Here is a 24,639-nt window from a genome sequence, read left to right as displayed (position 1 = left end):
ACCCACTCCAGTATTTTTGCTGGGACATCCCAGGGACAGAGATGGCTGGAGGGCTACAGGCCATGGGGTCGCAAAGAGCCAGATATGACTTAGTGTCTGAACGACAACAATAGCTTGGGTCTGTAAACACCCTTGAGAAATATGTCAAACCAGACAGCCTTCCTTTACGCTGTGTTTCTCTCCGGACCTCAAGTTCACTCTCTTCTTCTTTGCTGAGTGCTTTGAAAGACAGTTCTGCTCTATTTTCGCCACCTCCCGACCCATCACTTTCTCAACCCTCTGCCCGCCAGCCTCTCTTTCCACTTAAAGGCTTCAGGAAGCGTTACTGGGACCTCTGAACTGCTCAATCCAATGGAAGCTTTTCCATCTTCCTCAGCTGCATCACCTTCTCATTTGTCAATGAAATACTGTTCTCTTGACTTCTGTGGCCAGATTGTTTCTGATTCTCCTAATTTTTTCAGCAATTTTTTTTGGGGGGAGGTTTTTCTTGGGTTTTTTTTCCTCTACCTCTCATCCCACCAGTGATTTTCAACTGGAGGGTAGGTGGCCCATTAAAACATTTGGCAAAGCTTTAAAAATTTATACAGTCTGGGACACCATTCCTATAGTTTCTGATTCAGTAAGTCCTCCTAGAAACCTATAATATAGTAGTTCTATTACATGAAGATACCACACTTTACTAAACCATTTCTCAAGTATTCAACACATATTTATTGAGCATCTACTATATTCCAGGTATCACTGATTATTTATGTTTTTTCTTTTGTGAAAACTACTGTGATGTGTAGCCTTGTTCCACTCCTTTCATCGTCTCAGTCTAGAATCAGTACTTGAATCAGCATATTAAAATGCAGAGATTGGTCTCAAAGATCTTGATGTTTATGGCCAAATTACTTCATAGAATAGTTATATTTTTGCTTCCACCTACTCCGTGGTATGGTTTTAGCAACCAGTTACATAAGAAGGTGGCTCTCAAATCCCGTGTCTTTAGACTTGCTGTCTCCAGGTTTATGTTACACACTGCGATGAGTTCCTGACTCTTGTCTTGTTTTCTGCGTCTTTGCCTCTGAAGCCTCCTGGTCATCCCCTCTCTGAGCTCCCTCCTCCTCCAGACAGGAATTCTCATTTTCTTCTCTGCTTATACAGCCTTTGTGTTATTCCCTCCATGAAGGTGCTTCAGGACCATTCTTCCTGTTTCCAAGACAGTTGCATTCACACGCTTCCGTGCTCCCCATGGACTTACTCACACAGTCCCCGCATGGGGAGGGGTTGCTTGTTCACTTCTCCAAGTCCCTGCGGGCAGGGTTATTCATCTTTGTGTATCCTTAGTGCTAGGCCACAGGAGCTAAGAAATATATTCCAAACCAAATGAACCATTCGGCATATTAATGTTCTTAGGTTTTATAAGTTATCCCAGAGTCTTTCATATGATCTGGAAATTTGGACTTTAGAACCTATACACAGATGACTTTTTCTTCTTTAAACAATTTAAATCACATTTTTAGGGACTTCCCAGGTGGCACTAGTGGTAAAGAACCTGCCTGCCAACACAGGAGACATTAGCTACATAGGTTCGATCCCTGAGTTGGGAAGATCTCCTGGAGGAGGGCATGGCAACCCATTCCAGTACTCTTGCTTGGAGAATCCCATGGACAGAGGAGCCTGGCAGGCTATGGTCCATGAAAGTGAAAGTGAAGTCACTTAGCCGTGTCCGACTCTTTGCAGCCCCATGGACTGTGGCCTACCAGGCTCCTCCGTCCATGGCATTTTTTCCAGTCAAGAGTACTGGAGTGGGTTGCCATTTCCTTCTCTAGGGGATCTTCCCGACCCAGGGGTTGAACCCAGGTCTCCCGCATTGCAGGCTGACGCTTTATTGTCTGAGCCACCACGGAAGCAATGGTCCATAGCGTCGTGAAGAGTTGGACATGACTCAAGCAACTTGGCATGCATGCATGTATTAGGATTTTTAGTTTTTATTAAATTTAGATAATATTTTATATTAAAAGGTTATAGGTAATTTATTAATTGAAGAAAATAGAAATAACATTAAAACTATTCATGTGCTACCCTCAGATAATCATTACATTTGAGCCTATTTCTTTACAGAAATTGTGTGTGTGTATGTACACATACATCTGCATGACAAAATGTGTTTTTACGTAATACACTTTGAGCATTTTTTTCTATCAATAGGTATTTCAAAAGTATTTTAAATGGCTGCCCAACATTCCGTTGTATCGAAATATCATAGTTCTTTAACTAGTCCCTTATGGTTTTACATGTAAAATTATCCCCAAGTAATTGTTAACATAAATGCTATAGTAAATACTGCAGTAGTGATTCATTTATTGAACAAATGTGTGTTGAGGGTCTACTGGTCTAAGCACCTATGTACTCTGTTGAATAAGAAATCACTTTAATGAAAAAATCAAGTGCGGACACAGGCTCTCGGAATATCCCATGGTGAACGAGGCTTAGGGGCTGAGAAGTCTGTGCTGGGGGTACAGACCAGGGCCTGAGGTAGCAGGTCAGGGAAGGCTTCTGAAAGGAAGTGATCATAGGTTATTGGCTAGTTCCTCTGTTTCGGGATATGTATCAGAATACCACTTGGTTAATGTGATGACGTGTAACCTGTTTTATTTATCATTGACGTTTTATTGTTTTGCTTTTTGTTTACACTAAAGATAGATATTTTAATCAAGTACATTTTGAACATTATTTAAATTACCTTCCCCCTCATGCCCATCCTGTTTCCTTATTACAAATGATAATAATATGTTTTCTAATATTGGAAAATGGGCTTCCCTGGTGGCTCAGTGGTAAAGAATCTACCTGCAATGCAGGAGACATGGGTTCAATCCCTGGGTAGGGAAGATCCCCTGGAGAGGGAAATGGCAACCCACTCCAGTATTCTTGTCTGGGAAATCCCATGGACAGAGGAACCTGCCAGGCTCCAGTCCAAGGGGTCTCAAGAATCAGACATGACTTAGGGACTAAACCACCACCACCAATCCTGAAATATCTTTGCATACTTATTTTACACCCTCATTGGGTGTGGCTTTCAAATCTTGGAATGTACTTCTGGGTGTGGATTGTTAAATCTATATTCATTTGGGAGATTTTTAAGTAGTGTTGATTTTTCTGCCCCTTTGGTCACATTTTGATATCAGGGTTATAGCAGCTTTTATAAATTATTTAGAACACCTTTCATGTTAGCTTGTGCTCTGGGACAGTTTAGGAGAAATGTTTATTCTTCAGAATTGGTAAGAATCTGTTGACAAGACCATCTTGGCCTTTAACCTTAAAAAAGTAATTCTGTGTTATTCCCTGGTTACTTTCTCAATCTTCTCTAGGTGTTCTAGTTGAGTTTCTCTTTCTGGATCAAATTGAGTAATTTTACATTTTTCTAGAACTTGTTAATCACAGTTTTCAAATTCATTAAGGCAGAGTTGAATCTCTCTCTCTTTTTTTCCCCCACTTATTTCAGGCAGTATTTTTCAGCTTGAAGTATTACAAGTCTAGACTATCATTTTTTGGCATTATTACGGAGCTTAACTTCCTGCAAGACATAGATCTGGAAATATGAAAGATATAATTTACAGGTTAAAATGTGTCACCTACAAAGTTAGGCTTACTCGGCTGATTTAGTAGTGAACACTAGGATCGTCACTTAGAGGTGCACGTATATGTGGTTATGGGTGTTGGGTGCACTTTTCACGTTACGTCATGGTCATGTATTTAGTCTTATTGAAATAGCTTGAGCAGTTACCAGTGAGAATAGGGAGCTGGTGCTGACGTGTGATGACGGGACGTGGGAGTTGGGCTTATTCAGCAGTAAAAATAGTGCAGTCACATATGGTGATCTCCGTAAACAGAGGTGCCTTTTACAGTTCCTTAGGATCTGCCTCATGAAAATCTACTATTGGTGTTTCCACTTGGCGTCTTTAGGGCTGCGTGGAGGAGAGCCCCTGGGCGTCAGAGCAGGGGTGCCTGCCAGAGCCGCAGGCGAGGAGGACGCGCTGCCGGGATCGGGGCGATCATTCAGCCCCTCACGAGGTCGGAGGGCGGGAGGAGCAGCTGGCTCACGTGCCCTTTCGGGGCCCTGATGCAGTTCCTCCGATGCAGAAATCGTCTTTGAGCTTAAGGAAGGTGAAGCGCCGGTTCTGAGGTGAAAGCAGCGCAGGCCAGTGCTGTTTGTGGGCGGCTGCCCCTGTCCCCCTTCTCAGGGCGCACGCGTGCTTCCCCGCGTCTCTGGCGCGTTGCCGTCAGCGTCTCTGCCGTGGGCGACTCGCTCAGCCCCTCACTGTCCGACTCGGAGCGGGGAGAGACGGACCCTCCCCTCAGCAGCGGGGCTCTGCGGGGCCCCGGGCGCCGCCACCCCGAGGCCGTGGGGTGGGCGCCGCGGCTGGAAGAGTCTCGGACCGCGGGCACCTACGCAGCGGTGTGGCTGCGCCTCCGACGGGGGGTGGGTCCACGGAGAACTGGGTTCGCTGCGCCGGGGCATCGGGCTTTATATTTACCTTCAAGTTGATACTAAGATGATGGTGGAAAGGATATTGTAAGGCAGAGCCATTTTTCTTTTACACTTTGTATTTCTAGTTCTTCTTTGTGTACCTGCAACCAGGTAAGACAGTCAACGCAATAAAAACACACAACTGTCGTTGAACCAAATCCTAGCAGTTTGGTGGGTTGGACCCCAAAACTGACATCCTGGACCCTCATGCTCTTTGAGGAGTAGTGCTGAGACTCGGAGGTGGTACAGGAGACCCCCTCCCTTTCATCGGAGGGTGAAGATGGTCAGAGAGCGGGCACTTACTTCAAATCCTTATTTGAGGACTATTTTATTTTTATAAATGATTTGTTTTTAATGATCCAGTCTTCTTCCCAGAACCCCAAAAGAACGGTGGTTTCCTAAGGGCTCCAGGAATTTTTTTTTTTTGGCTCAGTGGTTTCAGATTATGTTTCACGAGTTGGTTTTTTTTTTTTTCTTTATTTACAGTTAGTTATTTACCTGTGGTGAAAATAAAACATTTTTGCATTGTTTTCTTATACAAGCAAAAGTTTTAAAACATACAAGGCATTAAACAAGCTTGTTCATAGCCTGTACCATTAACAAATAGTTTCTCTGCTTTACCAGAAAAGAAAAACTGCCAAAAGGCGCACATTTTTAATGGTTGCAGAACCAAACTTTTACCTACACTGTCAGTAGCCTCTCCCCAGGCCTGGCACTCTTTCAGCCCTGGGTCCCTCTGGATCTTAGGGGTAATTATGGATCCATTCGTGTGTTGCCGGGACCTTTTCCAGGTGACCGACTCCAAGCATATTTAGTAAAAGTTGAATTGATTACAATTACATCTTAATTTAAATATAGTAAGAACTCATTACAGTAAGAATGTTGTTACTTATTTTAGATTTACCAACATGGTGTGAATGTCCATTTTGCACATATATCTTGTTTTTATTTTGAAGCAGCTGAAAAACTACTATTTATTTCTGAATGTGTCGTTTTTATGAAATTATGAGCTCGGATAACAGTGACATTGGGGAAGGCATAATGGAAGGTGTCTAAGAACCTGAGATCCTGTTCTAAACAACACGTGCCCCCCTGCCCATCAAGGCTTATGATGAGAGGTGTCATGGCTGGGAGGTGCAGCCCTTGGCTGAGAACTGCTTTCTGTCTGTGGGTTCAAGCCGTGGGTTTGCTGTCCAGCATGGGGCTGTGAACCAATGTGTCTGAGCAAGGCAGCATTTTTCATTTTTAATAGGAAAGGACAGAAATTAGTGTATGGGTAAGTTGGTTTCTGAATTATGTATACATGTAATATACATATACACACACATGTGTAATTGGTTGGAATGTAAAAATACATTCCTTACTCTGGGTCATAGTGAAAAAAATGATAAATGTTGCTTTTAAATACTAGTAAATTGTCTTACCTGGACCAATTAAGAGCATATAATAAATGAGTACTTTCTCTGTAGCTTTGGAGAGTGTCTTTTTTTTTTTTTTTGGATGGGTTAAACGATTTTATTTTTTTTTTTTTCTCTTAAAATGTTTTTATTTTTTTTTCCATTTATTTTTATTAGTTGGAGGCTAATTACTTTACAATATTGTACTGGTTTTTGCCATACATTGACATGAATCAGCCATGGATTTACATGTATTCCCCATCCCGATCCCCCCTCCCACCTCCCTCTCCACCCGATCCCTCTGGGTCTTCCCAGTGCACCAGCCCCGAGCTCTTGTCTCATGCATCCAACCTGGGCTGGTGATCTGTTTCACACTTGATAATATACATGTTTTGATGCTGTTCTCTCGAAACATCCCACCCTCGCCTTCTCCCACAGAGTCCAAAATGGAGAGTGTCTTTAAAACATCATATTTTACCAGGAGAATCATAAAACAGAGGTTAAATATAAACAGGACTTTTTCTAAACAGTAAGGCAAGAGCTTATAATGACTGTTATAAACTCTGTCATTGAAGATTGTAATTACCTATTGAATTAGAGCTCCATTTAAGTAAATGCCTATACCTAACACAGTAGATACCCCAAATCTACTGATGTAAATTGAGGTCATTTTTGCAAGAATTTGTCATGTTACAGTACAAATAGAAGGTGGCCAAACTTCAATATACTAAACAGAAACTGTTCTTTAAATAGGTGTTAAGTCATGAGCTTTTGCTGCCTGGAGCCCCAGTTAATCCTATTAATGAAAAGTTGTTTTATTATATAATATCAAATTATGTATGCACAAACTCTTACACATAGTCATTACTGCTATGAATATATATCAGTACAATATATACATATGTGTTATTTATGGTTCTTAAGTTTAGGCAAACTGCTGGCATAGAAGTAATAGTGCTTTTCATTTTTTTGTTTCTCAAAGACTGTGTATTTAATACTTATTTACATTTTGAATATCTCCAATATACTCAGTATTATTTATTTTTGAGAAAGTGTGCCTTGTGCTTTTGTCATGTATATTAATATAGATTTCAGTCACACATTTGGAATTCTCCTTTTGAAGTAAAAGTTCTGCTAAATACAGAATCTACTTTCTGCATTTATTAAGGGCTTTTTTTTTTTTTTACCATTACTGTTTTGTTTTACTCATCATTTCATGAGAAATAACTAAAAGCTTGCAAATGAGAAAAAAATTGTATCATTTCCAAAGACTGTCTCTTCTCCCCTCAAATCTTACTCTGGATCTGATAACCAGCAGGGAGCAAATAGGCCGTTGCTGTGGGGATGAAGATAGAGTTGTGATAAACCATGACTTGTTTCTTTCATTCTCATGCTCCCCATCTGCCTTGATAAGGCAGGCTGGATGGATCAATATGCAATGGAAAGAAGTTTGCTCAGTGAATGGAAGGTTCTTCGAGTTTCTGGCTTTTCCGGCAAGGCTGGCGGGGGAAGAGGCAGGTAGCACCGGAGGTTGAAGGGCCTTTGGTGGGGAGGATGCCATCTTCCGTGGCCAGCGATGATGTTTAGTATCAGTGACCATTGGGAGCTGATAGTGGATACTGGGAGGTTATGAGTGGCTGACATACCAATATTTTGAAAGCATTTAAACTGTGCTCCAGTGGACTAGCTGAAACATTACATCATTATGGTTACGGTGTTCATTTCAGTATAGAATAGCACCAGGAATTTTGTTACCTTTTACCAGTTAGTGTTTAGACCACTGTATTAAACTTAGAATTGGTTTCTGTCAATCTTCAATTATGTATCTAGAAATTTAAATTAATTGTTACCAACGTAGAGCATGCGTTTATTTACCAAGTCCAGTTGAGCTCAAAGCTCAGACGGGAGGGCTGCGGCTCTGGAAGGCAGCCGCCCCGACTCTTTCTTAGTCGCTGCTTCTTTCAGAACTGTGCTCATCTGAAAGTGATGATTGCAGAAGTGCTGTGTATTTGTTGCTGTTTTTCAGTTGCTCAGTCGTGTCTGGCCCTCTTGCGACCCCATGGACTGTAACCTGCCGGGCTCCTCTGTCCATGGGATTTTCCAGGCAAGAGTATTAGAGGGGGTTGCCATGCCCTCCTCCAGGGGATCTCCCTAACCCAGGGATCGAACCGAGTCTCCTGCATTGCAGGCAGATTCTTTACTGCTGAGCCACGGGGGAAGCCCTTAGTTTTTGTTCAGTGCCTCTTTAATTCAGTATTCCACCCTCACACTAAATGGGTAATTATTCTGTAACCAACGGTTGGCAGAAGCATCATGTTGCTGCGCTTCAGCCCGTCATTTATTTTTCATCCTTTTATTTCTTCCATGTTTGACTTAGGTCTTAGGCCATCTATGAACTTAGCTTAGACTTATTTCTAAGCCAGTTGGCATTTGTTGAAACTCACCAGTGAAATTTGTATGTCTTCATAAAAAAAAGAATTATTTTTATGTACTTTGAATAGGCAGTTAAACATTTTAAAATTATGGTTCAGTGTTTAAAATGCACTAATTATTTGCATTGTGGAAACAATTGGAAGTAGCCCTTGTGACTAAGACTTAATTAAAATTACAATTTTAAAAGGACTCTATTATTTAACAGTTTACACATGTTTGTTTCATAAATAATTCATTCAACAAATATTTATTACTATGTGTCAGGTACCATTTATAAGTAATATACTTGTTTTGCTGTCTTCTTATTTGTGTATGATGAATTAATTTATACTTTTTTTGTTTTTCTTAGACAAAATTGAAGAAGCACAAAAAGAACTAAATGGGGCAGAAGTGTCAAAAAAAGGTAAGTTAAAATCAACCCCAGTATAGGCTTTATTTTTGCAGAGATTCCTGTATAAATACCTTATTATTGCAACCTTTCTAAATGAATCAATGTAAAATTGATACCTAAAAGTTGATGGACTTTGCTTTATGTGCATAGCATAATATGCACTTTGTTTTAAGTGCATAGCATGTTCTGTGACTATTTCCCAGGTGTTACGTGTTTTGCTGTGGAGAGTATGACAGCTTGTTGCAGATCTTCTGAAAGTCCTAGTTGGGAGATAGCGATAAATGTCACATAGCCATAAATGGGGCCAGTATAATGGGTACTGATGGCTGTGTTCACGTATATGTGTGCTTCTGTGTGCTTGAGTGGCGGAGTATTTTTTTTTTTTTTTTTTTGATGTGACAAAAGCCTAAGACAACCAAAATAACACAAATGCTAGTCAGTGTAGGAATAGTTGTCTCAGTTGTAGTACCTTCATATTTGGGGATGTTATGCAGCTTTTTAAAAAATGTTAATTATTTCAGTTGACTGTGATTTGTTGCAGTGGTGAGAGATGGGGGGCAGAGGAAGTTGATTCACTTTTATTTATCTGGATCTGTGTTCTTTCTTTAGTTTTCGTGGGTAAATTTTGCATAAGGAATAAAAAGCTTACAAGCAAAAAGTGGTTTTCATCACAGAAAGCGTACTGATTATTTTCTCAGCTAATGTGAAAAAAGACTTTTTATGTACAACAGTCTGTGGAATGGGAGGAAGACAGGAAGGTGGACACAGTTCCAGCACACTCTAATGTTAATGGGTAAAATTGATTAAAAGGATGTAAGATTCTCTTTCTGGCATTTAGATTTCATAATTTAGTTTTGCTTTGTTCTTATTGCATATTACCGCAGGATGTTTTGGCAGAAAAATTTAGCCATGTAGGATTCCAATGGAAAGTCTTTTTCTTTTTTTTTTTAATCTAAGTAGATTCCTAACTGGGCTTTCCCCCTGGCTTAGTGGTAAAGAATCTATCTTCGATACAGGAGACGCAGGAGAACTCTGGTTCGATCCCTGGGTTGGGAAGATGCCCTGGAGAGGGGCATGGCAACCCACTCCAGTATTCTTGCCTGGGAAATCGCATGGACAGGACCCCTGACAGTCGATGGGGTCACAAAGAGTCGGACACGACTGAAGCGACTTAGCAGCAGCAGCAGCAGCAGATTCCTAAGTAGATATCTTTGGTGGAAATAATTTCAGGTCGTCCACGTTCTCTGTGCCTTGGCCCAGCCTGGGCAGCCTCCAGGGCTGTTTGGGGTTGGTCTGGGTAGCTTCGCTGTGATGTGCAGACATCTTAAAAGTATCTCCCCTCTTTATCTGCTCCCCTCAGCACTTTCCATGGGATTTCTGGAAGGCCCATATCAAACATGACCCTTCAGTGGCACTCTTGCCAAAACACAGTCTAAGAAGAGTTGAGAAGTCACCACAGCCAGGCCATCCCTTTGAAAGGTTGACTGAAGATCCCTTCCGCACACTGCTGAAATCCTAAAGCATTTGAGACACTCAGGCTGTAAGAACCTAGGAGTTTAAACTTCGTCATGGTCAATCTTTTCCATGTCTAGTACCGGTTCAGAGCTGCTTCAGTTAGCAATATAAATGTGTTCTTGTCTTACTTTTCCTTCTTTCCTACCCCTGTGGCAAAGAGCTTTAAAAACAGTGAACTAAGTGTCTGATAGGAAGGAGGAAATGGAACAGAGGTTCTAGAAAAAGAAATGGGATAATGAGGTTGAAATAACCCAGTGGGCTGCATTTGGCAGGCTACATTTATTTAAGACCCAGGATGAATACCAAGCAAGCCTTGTTCTGTGCGGTTCACTGCCCAGTGTTACTACTCAGCTTGCAGTTTTACATATGCATTCTGGGCAAATTAAAAATAAAGTCGTTTTGCTCCAATATCAGTTTGTCCTTGACAACATGAGATAAACTTTTTGAGTAACAAAGGTCCTTGAGATTTCTCAGATCTTTGCTTGTTGAGCTGTCTTGTTTGATGAAAGGAAATCCATTTTTTCTTTTGTAGAATATACTTTAGAAATTTGGAGTTATTTATTGTTTTTATTGATTTATGGGTCATCTAGAATAGATTGTTTTTTCACTACTTTTTCCAACTTTTTGTGATTTCCCCCTGAAAATTTAACTTTTTCTACATCTGCCTTTTTTTTCTTTAATTGCTACTTTGTTCTAAGGCTTTGTGCCAATTGAAGATGCTATAGTCCTTAACCCATTGGAGGTTCTTTCTCCCTCTTCTTTTTCTTACCAGTACTAACCATTAGTTACAAGTAACTAGTTTATCTTCAGAAGCATTTAGCGGACTGGTAGGCTCTTAAAGAAAACAAACCTTGCTTATTGGTAGATTTTAAAAGATATCTTTCCTGTTTTCTAACATTTTAAGGAAAGATTAATCTGTGCAGTACAGTATAATGACAGAGAAACTGACTGTTCATTATATACCAATAGAATAAAGCAGTGAACTAAATTATGGTAGCCTTTATTTCTTTTAATTTTTCTCTCTGTTTATGAATGAAAATCAGATGGCTTGAATTTTATTTGTTTTGGTTTTGACAAATTTGGGGATAAATATAGAAAGCAGCATTCATCAATTCTCTATAATGTCCTTGTTTTCTTCCTTATAGTGCTATATACTTGGTTTTAATATCCATTATGCTTGACACTTTCTAAAATCATTATGTGAGATTTAAATAAAATAAATAGTGATGAATATGCATAAAGTGAACCGGGAAGAAATAAATTTATTAGTTAATTAGGAGAGCTTTTATGTGCTGATTCATGTATAAACTTTGATTTTAATACTATGTTTTAAATTTTTATCACACAATATTTGACCCCTAAAATAATCCATGTAAGTATATGTAATATGTATTATTACATATATATGCAATGTCATATATTATTGTGTATGTATTTTATATATGTGTGTAACATTATGTATTATCACATATCTAATACCTAGTACTTATATTAGCATATGTAATATATACTGTTATAACATCATGACAGTAGCATGGTCGTCTTTGATTCTAAAAGCCAATTTAAGAACTGGAACATTGCTAATATGTACTATTGTATCAGCCTACATACTAGTCTTCATTTCATCCCAATATCTGCTTGGTAGAAAGTCTTAACTTTGTGTCATCATCTGCATTTCCTCTTTGAAAAAATGTCTGTTAACTTCTTTTGCCCCATTTTTAAATTAGGTTGTTTGGGGTTTTTTATTTGATGTTGAGTTATATGAGCTCATATATAGCTCATATGATATTGGGTTATATGAGCTGTTTATATATGTTGGTTAGTCCCTCATAGGTCACATCATTTGCATATATTTTCTCCCATTCAACAGGTCGTCTTTTAATTTTGCTGATGGTTTACTTTGCTGTGCAAAAGCTTTCAAGTTTAATTGGGTCCCATTTGCTTATTTTTACTTTTATTTCCTTTACTTTAGGAGATGGAGCCAAAAAAAAAAAATGCTGCTGTGATTTATGAAAAAACATATTTTGCTTCTTTTCCTCTAGGACTTTTGTAGTATCCAGTCCTACATTTAGGTCTTTAATCCAGTTTGAGTTTATTTTTGTGTATAGTATTAGGGAATGTTTTAATTTCACTCTTTGACATGTAGCTGTCAAGTTTTCTCAGCACCACTTACTGAAGAATCTTTTTTCCCCAGAGTATATTCTTGCCTCCTATGTCAGAGATTAATTGTCAATGTATTTAATAAAGTTACTCCAGCTTTCTTTTTTGCTCTTCAGTCAGGTATTTTTCTTATAATTTATCCACTTTCTTAGCATTTAAGTTTATTGGCAAAAAGTCACTCATGGTATTCTTTCTTGCTGCTGCAGGATCTGTAGTTGTGTCTCTGTTTTTTCACTGTTCATTTATGCCTTTCTCTCTACGTTGAGTAGTCTTGCCAAAGTTTGTCTGTTCCATTCCCCTTTTACTGTAACTTCTGAGTTTCTTGCTATCGTCTTGTATAATACTCCCATTTCATTACATTTTGCTCTGCGTTATCTTTTTTTCTTCTTTGGGCTTATTCTGTTATCCAGTTTCTTAAGTTAGTAACTGGGCTTATTTTTAAGTCTTTATTCTTCTCTACTAAAATCACTTGAAGCTATTAATTTCCTTATAAACTTTGCTTTAGCTGTATTAAACATAGTTTCATATTTGCTACTTTGATTAATTTTTGTGCTGTTTTCTTCTTTGACTCCCGTGATAGAATTTTTTTCCCTCAGGAATGGTTGGGGATTTTGTTTATTTTTTTGTTAGTGATTTCTGACTTAATTGCACTGTTATATTAATTGCCTTTTGAAATGAGTTTGTATTTCTAAAATAATTTGCTCTCTGTTTCTGAATACAGTGTAATCAAAAGTTTCAGGGAATGGTATATAAAAATGCTCCTAGATTTTATATTAGAAATTTAAGAATTCAGCATTTTACAGAAAAATTCATCATTTTACAAAGATGGGAAAGCTGAAGTTGAAAGCTGTTAAATAACTGTATCCCAGGGACTGCAACATAGGATGAGGAATTTTCAAGTTTGTGTTATTCTACTGTTATTCTGCATTGTAACTGGATGAAAGCTGTGTTCTAGTGGTAATTGAATTGATAATAGTTGTTCAGTCACTCAGTTTTGTCCAACTCTTTGCCACCCCCATGGACTGCAGCATGCCAGGCTTCCCTGTCCTTTACCATCTCCCAGAGCTTGCTCAAACTAATGTCCATTGAGCTGGTGATGCCATCCAACCATCTCATCCTCTGTTGTCCCTTTCTCCTGCTTTCTGTCTTTCCCAGCATCAGGGTCTTTTCTAATGCATTGGCTCTTCATATCATGTGGCCAAAGTTTTGGAGCTTCAGTTTCAGCATCAGTCCTTCCAGTGAATATTCAGGGTTGATTTCCATTAGGATTGACTGGCTTGATCTCCTTGCAGTCTAAGGGACTTTCAAGAGTCTTCTCCAACACCATAGTTCAAAAGCATCAATTCTTTGGCACTCAGCCTTCTTTATGGTCCAACTGTCACATCCATGGATGACTACTAGAAACACCATAGCTTTGACTATATGGACTTTTGTAGGCAAAGTAATTTCTCTGCTGTTTAATACACTGTCTAGGTTTGTCATAGCTTTTTTTTTTCTAAGGAGCAAGCAAGTCTGTGCTATTCTACTGTTACTCTGCATTGTAACTGGATGGGAGCTGTGCTCTAGTGATAGTTGAATCTATGGTAGTTACTCCTGTTCTAAAGTAGTCCTTTGAGCGAAGAGATCCCCTTTTCAAAAAAAATAGTGTAATGATTCAGGAAAAAGTAGGAGTCCAATAATAGATATAGAAAAGGGTGGAGATTCTAGGTCAGTTTGCATTGAGATTTTTCATATTATTATGTCTCAAACAGCAAAATCCTAAAATCACCACCATAATATCTATAGTTTCCTTTTAGCAGCTATCATTCTGAAATTATATGCTCTAGTCACCAGAAAGTTTTTTATTTAAAAAAAAATTCTGTTTATCATCTGTTTTATCATGTATATGAGAATAATTAGTCCTAAGCATATAAGTCATTTATGGCTTAAGAAATACAGTAAGCAACTTATCCTGCTGAAATAACCCTATGATATTCAGACTTACTCCAAAGAGTCACTTGACAAGTAGGATTTCTGTTAACATAGGCATAATGTACTGCCTGGAATTACCCTCTTGTTATCTGGGGAAGCTTGAGGGAAGTTAGGTTCCTGTGTAAAACTAGATGAATAATTCAGAAGTGAACTGTCTAGTGAGCAGAAACCTAGATTGTGAACTCTGATTAGTGGGTAAATATGAAAGCTAGCATTTGCTCACCTACTTTCCTAAATTTTTGGAAATTCTTTATAACATGAATAAGTTTTCAAGGACTGAAAAATAACTCCCCCCTTTTTTTTTTCTTTTTTAAATACTGAATGTGATATTGAAAAAAAAAGAAATGAAGGTTGATTTGAAATAGTATTTTATGTTAATAAGGTTATACCTTTATGCCAGTGACATTCTCTTCCTTAAGAATTTTGCTAAGTATACTTAAGGAAATATGAGAGCATGTTCCCATAATTGGGGGTGATGAAGTCCTTTCTAAGTTAAGACTAAACTTTAGGTGGCATAATGGAAAAGTTGGACTGATTTTTCTTAAATTGAAATGAATAATGTTAATGCAAGATAAGATTAAAATGTTTTAAAACAGTCTGGGAGAAAATTTGTGCAATAAAACAAAACTTGGTTGGGTTGCTTACAGTGTTATGAATTTGGAAAGGTATTAGCACTTTACAGAATGAAACCTCACACTGATACAGCCCGTGGGAAGGGTAGTGTGATATGTTAGTGAGATGTCTGAACTAGAAAATTTTTTTAAAGGAATGCAGTTTAATTATTTCAGTATTATAGTAATGCTAGCTAGTTTATAAATTAATAACCAGGAAATAATGTAATTAAATGAGCATTAATGGGTGTTTATTTTTAATTGAAATGTTTATAAATTCTACTTTCTTAATATTAAATGCTCAAAAATTCTTAAATGCTCTTTGATTCTTTTCTTCAGTAACTTTTTTTATTAATGCATCAGCCATTCTTTTTTCGCTCTAGAAAGTGGAAAGAAAAGAAAAAAGTCTGTACCTTAAAGGAACCTATGCGCTTTTAATCCAGCTCTTGTGCAAATTATCATAAAATCTGAATTGGTGGAATCAAAATTCATGAGGTTTTCTGTAGACTGGCAGCAGTGCCTAACAAATTTCCCTTGGGAAAACAGCTACAGCTTTTCTATTTTTTAGAAAAGAAATTCATCTCTCTTTTCTTTTAATATTATCTTACTTGGAATTTCAGATTCAAATATGCAGGTCTCCTGAAGTGTTCTTTTAGAGTCATAGACAATGCTAATGGCTCAGATTGCCAGAAAATTAGTATTATTTTAATTATTTGTGCCATGTATATGAGTTTAAAGTGTCATGTGTCAATCCTGCCAATATCTTGAGATTTAAAAATACTAGCTCCCAAGAGATCATTGCTTCACAACTAGACTATGCCAGTTTTTAAATACGGGTTCATGTCACTGTTTCCTCCTCTTGTGATTCCCTCTCTCTTCTGTGTTGGTAGTACCCTCCTCTGGAGAAGGAAATGGCAACCCACTCCAGTATTCTGCCGTCCATTGGGTCGCACAGAGTCGGACATGACTGAAGCGACTTAGCATGCATGCAAACAAACCATCTTTTAGTAAAATAAGTAAATATTCTGTTCATGGTGTTGAAGTGCAAGAAACTAAAACTTTGCTTCCTGCAAATTTTGAGAGGCAAAACTCTCAAAATATTTCTTAACAGAATTATTGATTACTCTCTATTGAGTAATCATTTATTAAATTAGAAGCTAAAATAGCTAACAAGATGTTACTTTTACAGGATTTATTGAAAGGTTTGCATTCTTTCACACTTTTATAGCCTTTCCATTGACTTCAAAATGTTATGGATTGTAAGGTACACAGTGATCTCATGTACCATTTAGTAAGGGAAAAATTGACTGGCAGATAAGGGAGGACAGGGTGCTTTTCTAAGTGATTCGAAGATGCACCAGGATTTCAGGGAGATTAAAATGTTCAAAACACATTTGTTTAAGATTCTGTGAAGTGTGTGTTTATGTCCACTGCTTCGTTTTTTGACAAGAGAGATATAAAACAGCTTAGATTATGAGATGTGGATGTGAGCTGCTTTGAAGACAATATCCCTGAGGATGATGGAAAACAAAGGAATGGGTCTTATTCTTTTGGTTCACTTGGGGATTCATGGAAGAAAGATGAAGCGGGGGGGAAACCCAGATTATGTTTAATTTACCATCTTCGCTTTTGGGATAATTGACTTCATGCATATGCCTCTTCAGGCATATTTTTTTATTTTATTCAGGCATTACTTTTTTATACGAGTCGTGTTGTAGGGTGATTTAAAAGGATAATGCGCGCTGCTGTTGGTTGATTTATTTAAACTTTCCCCCAGCCTTGCTTCTGTGACCTATGTGTGGGGCAAAAGAAAGAAAAGAAAAAGAGAGAAGCAGGCTCAGACGTTTGTTGCCCACACGGGGACTTGTTCTTTTCTCGTTTACTCAGATGAGAGAAGGCAATACCTCCGTCACATGGAAGTGAAGGATACAATTCTGGGGAAGAAAGAACAGAAAATAAATGCAAGGGGGAGGCAGAACCAATTGGAAGTAGGCAAACAACTGCGAGGAATTCTATAAAATAAATTTTAAAAAATTGAAAGCAAACAACAGAGGACCATTTCACTGAAATAGAGCATTCTTTTACTCCTGTTTCACTATCCAGATGTGTTTTGTTGGGCTGTGCTATATGTAAGAAGAATATCAATTTTTAAGGATGATGATTTAGAATTCTGCACCAACCACCAAGCTTGGGATACTGTAGTAGCTATTTCATTCAAGAAGAGATTTGGAAAAAGAAAATGAGACTCTGTGGGTGAATGAGAAAAGGCAGAGAAAAAGAGACTGAAGAAAATTTAAATGAGAGCAAATGTATATAGTAACGTATGCACCTAGTTGGATGTTTAGTGAGTGAGGACATGGTTTGACAGATGATGGTATTGGAAGTGCAGCCCTGCACCAGAATGGGGAGGCAGCTATGCGGGTTCATTTCTGGAAGCCCGCCACATAGCACCAAGTGACCCACTCAGTAATGGGTAACAAAACCCTTCCATGGCTACCTGTGTCTCTTCAGTGTGAAGACAGCGCCCTAACAGCCGATGAGATCTCAGCCCGTTAAGCTCCTTGCCTCATCCCTGCCACACGTGGGGATGAGTGCTCCGGTTCCACTTTGCCCAGCATCATATGCTGGCACCTCCTGCGGTTCCTGATGCATACAGTAGGCACTGGGCAAATATTTATTTGGCTGTTCTGAGCACCCAGACTGGCCTGTAATATACCTGCTCAAGTTTGTGCCTTCTTGGGTCGATTGTATTTATAACCTCTTACATTCTGTATGTTATACAAGTATCCAAATATTTTAAGACAGAGTATAACCTTCTCTCATAAGTTTAAATAATTTTTACTGTTGCTGTATCCTTCCCTTTCTCATTTCTGAGAACATTTATTATTGATTATATTGATTTATTTAATTAAAATTTTCAAACAGAATTGTTACTTATTCTGCTTTAAAATTTTTCAATTTGATATATCTCTGATTTTACTTTTTATTTCTACAATCAAAATTATTTCTCTGAAATTATATTGACTGCTTAAAAATTTTCCTTTCATATATAAAAATGTTCCACAGTATTTGCCTTTGTATGATTACTGACATAAATATTTTGAGTACTTATTTCATCTCTACCTGCTAGATTTTGATCTGTATTTTAAATTATTGCTAAATAAGCAGGTATTTGTTAGGTTCTTAATTTGCTAACTTCCTGCTTTGGGGTTGAATTACACATTAGTTGTATGTGAATAATACGTGTAGGTGATGAATTTAAAAATATGAAACTCCAGGTGATGGGTAGAGATTTGCCAGCTCTGTACTCTAATCCCATCATATTTTAATGTTTTTAAACTTTATGAATTTTTTTATTTTATCCAAGATTTTGTAATATAAAATTTAGTGTGTTTATTCTATTACAGTTTTCCTTTTCTGTTAAAATCTATATTCTTTTCCTATTTCCTGCCTTTTTGCTGTATATAGCCTGTTAATGGTGAATTCAGATTCCCTTCCTCACCCTATTTTTCTATTTCTCTTGAACAGTTTTTTAAAAATGTATTCCATTACCTATTTGTTATACGATAAAAGTTAATGCTATATCCTGCGTTGTTTGAACCCTTAACTAAATGATTCTTGGTCTTATTTGGAGGCACTGACTTCAGATTCCACTTACATCCCATCCCTGCTTTTCTTTTCAGGGCTGAGGTTCTGTTCAGAATTGCTGCGCTGTTCTGTTTTGCAGTGTATATCCCCCATTAGGAATGTTGTCAAGGCCTCTGAATCCATTTTTTGTTAGGAAACTAAACTTATTCTTCACTGAGACCACATGCACCACTCTGCTCTTCTCTCAATGTGTCTTTCATGAGGCTTGGTGTTGCCCCAGAGCCTGCTGCTGGGTTAGATACTGGCTCCAAGCTTCCGCAGCTCTACGTTCATAGCATTTGTACCTTCTTTGGAGTGTGTCCATTTACCCTGCTTTTGACTTACATGCTATTATTATCATGTATTTGAGTCCACAGATATTCTTTACTATTTGTATACAGCTGCTACTCATCTTTCTTTTTACCTGTATTAATCAACTTGGGACTTATTTTTGTCTTACATCTCTAGCTTCCCATGAGGGATACTTTTATTTTACATGAAGAATCATCCTTTTTCATTAATGCAGGTCTGTTGTGACAAATTATTTCAAATTTCATTTATTAGAAAATGTCTGTTTCTTTTTCATTCTTGAAAAAATACTTTTAATCCAAGTATAGAAGCATACAATTCGAGTTTGGCAGCTTATTTCCTTGAGTACATTGTAACTGTGGAGATGTCTACTTGTGAGTCTAATTATTGTTGGTTTGAAGGCCGCCCTTTTGGGCCTGGTCTCTGACTTTCGCAGTTTCACAGTGATGTGCATAGGTGTGGTTTCTGTGTATTTATCTTGCTTGTGGTTTATAGCATTCTAGAATCTGTAGATTCATGTGTTTCATTAGTTTGTGGAAACTTTTGGACCTTATTTTCTCAAATTTATTACTTCTGTCCAGTTATTTTGAAATATGCCACATTTTCATGTACTAAATGCATTTATAGTCCTACAGATTCTCAAGTTTAACCATTAATATGATTTTGAGAAAATACTATTTAATCTCTGTCCATGTAGGTGTCTTTACATAATTCTTTTTCAGAATTTTATTGTCTAATTTAGAATATTATTCTCCTAAGTGAGGAATAGAGTCATGTCATAGTTTTTAAAAAGCAAGTTTTAAACATTGTTTGAAATTGTATAAAGTTTATAAATTTTAAAAGAATTGATATCTTCAAAATATTGATTATCTTCAGGAACATGTGTGTTTCTTCATTTTGTGAGCACCTTCATATCAGAAAACTTTTAAATTTTCTGTAGGTTTTGAATATTTTGTGCTAAATGTATTTCTAGGCATTTTTCTATTTTTATTGCTGTTATATGTAGAATATTTTTTTCATTATATTTTCTAACTGTTTTTGGTATGAGCGAAAGATATATGTATGTTTTGGGTAGACAGCTGACCTACTGAAACTCTTATTAGATGTAGTAGAGTTTCAGTTATTTCTCCTAGGTACCCTAGGAAACCACTGTTATCTGCAAATAATGCTGTTTTCTTCCTTACCATTATTTGTATCTGATTTTTTAAAATTCTGTTATTGTATTGGCTAGATCTGGAGAAATGATTAAAAGTCATAGTGATTATTATAAGAATCTTTTTGTTGACCCCACCTTTAGAGATTTCTCTAGTGTTTGATTTGAGTGTTGCCTCTCATTGGCGTGGTAAATATTCCTTATCATGTTTTCCTAATGCTCTGAAGGTTTGTTTGGATTTTTCTAATTCCCCTATGACTTCCTCTTTAACCCCTAGGCTATTTAGAAATACATTATTCAATTTCCAAATATTTGGGGATTTTCCAGATGTCTTTCTGCTGTTTATTTCTCATTTAATTTTGCTGTGGTCAGAGAACATACACACTCCTTTTCTGAGCAACAGACTGTTTTTAAGTTTAAACAGTCACGACTATGTGCCCAGTGGCTACCTGTGTTCGTTTTCCATTGCTGTCTAATAAATTACTATAAACTTATCAGTTCAAGAAATACTTAATCCTGTAGTTCTGTAGGTTGGAAGCCCCACATGGTCTCACAGGGCTTCAGTCAAGGTGTCAGCAGAGCCCCGTTTCCTTCTGGAGTTTCTAGGAGAGAATCTGTTTCCTTGCCCACTCAGGTTATTGACAGAATGAAATCCCAGTGACCCCCACACCTAGGAGCTTCATGTCTCATCCTGTTTATCTGAATGTGATACTTAACACTGTTGCTCACATTTTCTCCTTAGAAGTCTCTAACCCCTGGCGTCCTGAGCCCTCCTGTCACATATTTTGTATTTTGTCTTTTTTTTTTTTTTTTAGCATTTGCTGTCATTATTTTTGTCATCATTATTCTTGTTGTTTCTAGCCCACCCTTAAATGCAGGGATTACCCAGACCTCTGATGGCAGACCTCTCTGCTGTGTATCCTCTCTGGCTTCTCATTTCTGTACTTTCATGAAAACAGCACTCACTGCATACTCCCAGATCTGTGCCTCTAGCCCGTACTCTCTATAGGGAGAGAAAAGAATATGTGCATGTCTATTTAATATATCATCATTTTCATACTGCTGTGTAATCTTTGTAATTACTTGAAATGGATGTCTAATGTTATGTTAAGTGGCTCTGCCATTATTAGTCTTACCATTTCCATGCTGAACATGTCTCGTCCTAGGTCTGCTGCTATAATTTATAATTCTACATGTGGATATTGAGCTTGAGATTTGGTGGGATGGAAAGTGAGTTGATTTCCACCCCAGCCACACCTCCCTCCCCCAAAACAAGCTTAGTCTTGGCCCTTCCAGAGAGACAGGGAGCCTCAGCACAACCTTGGGCGAGCCTTTCTCAGGCTTTCTTGCTTTGAATCAGCTCAGAGGTCCACTGTCAGTCACTGCCTGAGTTCAGGGTAGCATTTTAACTCTTGCCTGAACCACTGAAAGGCCTTCTAAATGGTGCCCCCTCCCTCTGATCTCTTGACTGTCTGACACCAGTGTGACCTCAGTTGTTAGAAAACAGGTGGTCCCCATGTCCCCAAAACCAGGAGAGATCTGAAGTTGTTCACACTTATGTACTTTTTAGTCAATCAGAAAAAGAGACTCAGCTTCAATCAAGGCAGGGTTTTGAACACACTGTTAGGTTGTAGTTCACCATACCTGACACTAGCCAACCATGGGAGTATCCTTTGTCATACTTTAGCTCCCATTTCCTTAACTTTATTCCTTAAACAAGGAGAATGGTAAAGGAGATCCAAGAAAATCTTAGAAGTGTGAACACAGCTCAGAAAAACACTGTTGGGATCATATTCTCCATTGAACTCTACCCACTGTGATTCCCCATGATTTCAGGTAATAGATAAGCAGAGAGAGTTTGAAAAGGACCAAAAGTTCAGCCTTAAAGAAATTATTATCTCAGAAACAGAAGCATTTTTTAAGCTTCTTTAAACTTAGTAAGATAATAAATTTATTTAAAGCCACAGTGGGCTTCTTTCCTGGGGGCTCAGACAGTAAAGAATCCGCCTTTAATGCAGGAGACTGGGGTTCAATCCCTGGGTCAGGAAGATCTCCTGGAGCAGGAAATAACACTCCAGTATCCTTGCCTGGGAAATCCCATGGACAGAGGAACCTGGCAAGCTACAGTCCACGGGGTCACAAAGAGTTGGAACAACTGAGCAATTAGCGCACATGTATGTGTGCGCGCGCACACACACTCACACACTGTCATACATAATATGAGGCAATAAAATGAGATGACATGGAAAATATGGAACTTAGGGAACAAAACAATGTCAGTCAAAAACTAATAAAATTGAAACAACAAGGAACTTAATGGCCTAAAAATCAAATTATTGATGTAAGGGGAAAAGCTTTAGATAATTCTAGAAAAAGCAAAGGAGAGAAACAAAAAGATGGAAGCAATTTAAATCATCATAAGGGTGGTCCTGCACAAAGATAATTGATGTCAGTAATGGAAAAGAGCCCACCCCAAAGAAAAAAACTTGGCCAGAAAATATATTTGAATAAATAATAAAAGAAAACTTTTCTGAAATAAACTAAATGTATCTCCTTTTAGAGGTTCATTGTGTTCCAGGAAAAAAAAAAAAATTGAAAGTTGTACAGTGGTCATTTTGGAGCTGACTACTCGTTTTGTTATTAGACTTTGAAAAGAAGCTTTCTTGCAGACACTCAGGCAGAAAAAAGGCAAGTCACCTCAAGGAGGAGAAACTACTTGTTACGCTGTCAGCAGGCTTCTCTTTATAAGCTTCACCGCCAGAAAGCAAAGGACTGTACACGCTTTTGAAGGAAGGAAATGGTGTATTAGCACCAGGTATTAAAATTCAGAGAACAAAGAGTAAACAACTATGCAAATAGAGTGTAAATGTTCTAAACATTCAACAGGGAGAGATGAGTGGGTCTTCATTTAAAATTGAAACGTGGCTCATAAAATGTTTAAAATGTGTTTTTTTCACATTTAGAATGATCTCTATAAAGAAATAGGAATCTTAAGTCATTCCTTCTCCTTCATCTCAACTTCATTTTCTTTAAATACAAAATAGAATTATCTTTTTTGTTTTTCATATACATAGAATGTCCCCTTTAAAACTTCCTATGGTATTTCTTGGTAATTTGCCTGTGATTTGAATTTGTGCATTTTTTTTTTCCCTTTGGAGTGTAAGCCATCGTTTAACTCTTTTTTTTTTTTTTTTTTTTTGGACAAACAGCTTTACCTAAAAATAAAATCTTATTCCAGAAAGTATGCAAAATATAAAATAAACATGTTCACCCCAGTCAAGGCTCAGGTCACACTGGGTTGTGGATGGGCTTGGCGTGGGCAGGTTTTTCCAATCTCTTCTGCTTTTGCTCTGACAGTCGCCCGGGTTGGCAACTGCTGCTCCTCCAAGTGGCTGCTCTGCTGTTTTTGCGTCTATTTTAACAGCCTAGTGACTCTCACTCTTGTTTCAGCCCACCTCCAGATTCTTGGGAAGTGATTGGGAAACTTCTCAACCCGAGATGCTGGTCATCATTTTTCATTTCGCCCTCTAGCTTGTGTAGTTAATGAGAGGCACCAAATACATCACTGACTTTACTGCATTCGTCCTGAAGAGGGAAAGCCAGTGAGGAAATACCATTTTATAACTGAGTGGGTTGAAGAATCAAAAAGATTTGCTCAACGTCATTTTGTAGAGGTATCAACAATATTCCTTCCCTGGTGGTTCAGATGGTAAAGCGTCTGCCTGCAATGCGGGAGACATGGGTTCGATCCCTGGGTCGGGAAGATCCCCTGGAGAAAGAAATGGCAACCCACTCCAGTACTCTTGCCTGGAAAATTCCATAGACGGAGGAGCCTGGAAGACTACAGTCCACGGGGTTGCAAAGAGTGGGACACGACTGAGAGACTTGGCTTCTATCAACAATACTGATACCTTCTTTTTTTTTTTCTAGTTTTCTTTAGCTCAAGTATTTTCATCATACCTTCCCTCCTTTTATTTGCCTCTCTGATTGTAGTGGTTAAATGTATCTTTAGTGGATTAGTATGTTTTTTTTCCATTAAATTAAAACATGAGCGCACATAAACTGATGTCACAAGATGACTAGAAATTTTTATTTTATGTAAATTCTTCAGTTAATGCAAAGCAGTTATTTTGGCGTAGCCATTTGGGTCTAATATGAATTTCAAATAGGTGCATTGTAACAGCTATTTGAAAATAATGAGAATTTACAGTATTTGGCTTCCTTATAAGTAAGTAATATAAGCTTGAATAATTTTTGTTGATGTGCCCGAGGATCCAACAAAATCAAAAGAAACTAAATTATGGCAAGCAATTATTGCTCAAAAATACAATAGTTGACAGCGATTATGGGTGGTTGATGCCATTTGAATGGTGGTTTATTTCAACATGGGGGAAATGGAGGTGGTTTCGTCTCTTCTCTCCTATGACAAGCTCTGTCTAGCTACCTACTCAGCCATCATTAACAGCAAAGAAATGTAGCCATTGAATATTTTGTTCAATTAAAGTGGTGATTTTTTTTTTTTTTACTAAAGGCCATTACATCATTCTGACTTTAAAATT

General features: G+C 37.9%; 1 protein-coding gene across 6 annotated transcripts in view; it reads left to right on the top strand.

Moving 5' to 3' along the window:
- HIVEP1 (HIVEP zinc finger 1) overlaps positions 1-24,639 on the top strand; it is a 130,263-nt gene that overhangs the window by 66,906 nt on the left and 38,718 nt on the right. For all 6 annotated transcript variants that reach the window (XM_061147632.1, XM_061147627.1, XM_061147628.1 and 3 more), the window contains exon 3: positions 8,693-8,746. In XM_061147632.1, coding sequence (XP_061003615.1) covers positions 8,693-8,746 — 54 coding nt within the window. The remainder of the gene's footprint in view (positions 1-8,692; positions 8,747-24,639) is intronic.

The sequence above is a fragment of the Dama dama genome, chromosome 7, assembly GCF_033118175.1.
Source record: "Dama dama isolate Ldn47 chromosome 7, ASM3311817v1, whole genome shotgun sequence".
Lineage (NCBI taxonomy): Eukaryota > Metazoa > Chordata > Mammalia > Artiodactyla > Cervidae > Dama > Dama dama.
This window is presented reverse-complemented; position numbering and strand designations above follow the sequence as displayed.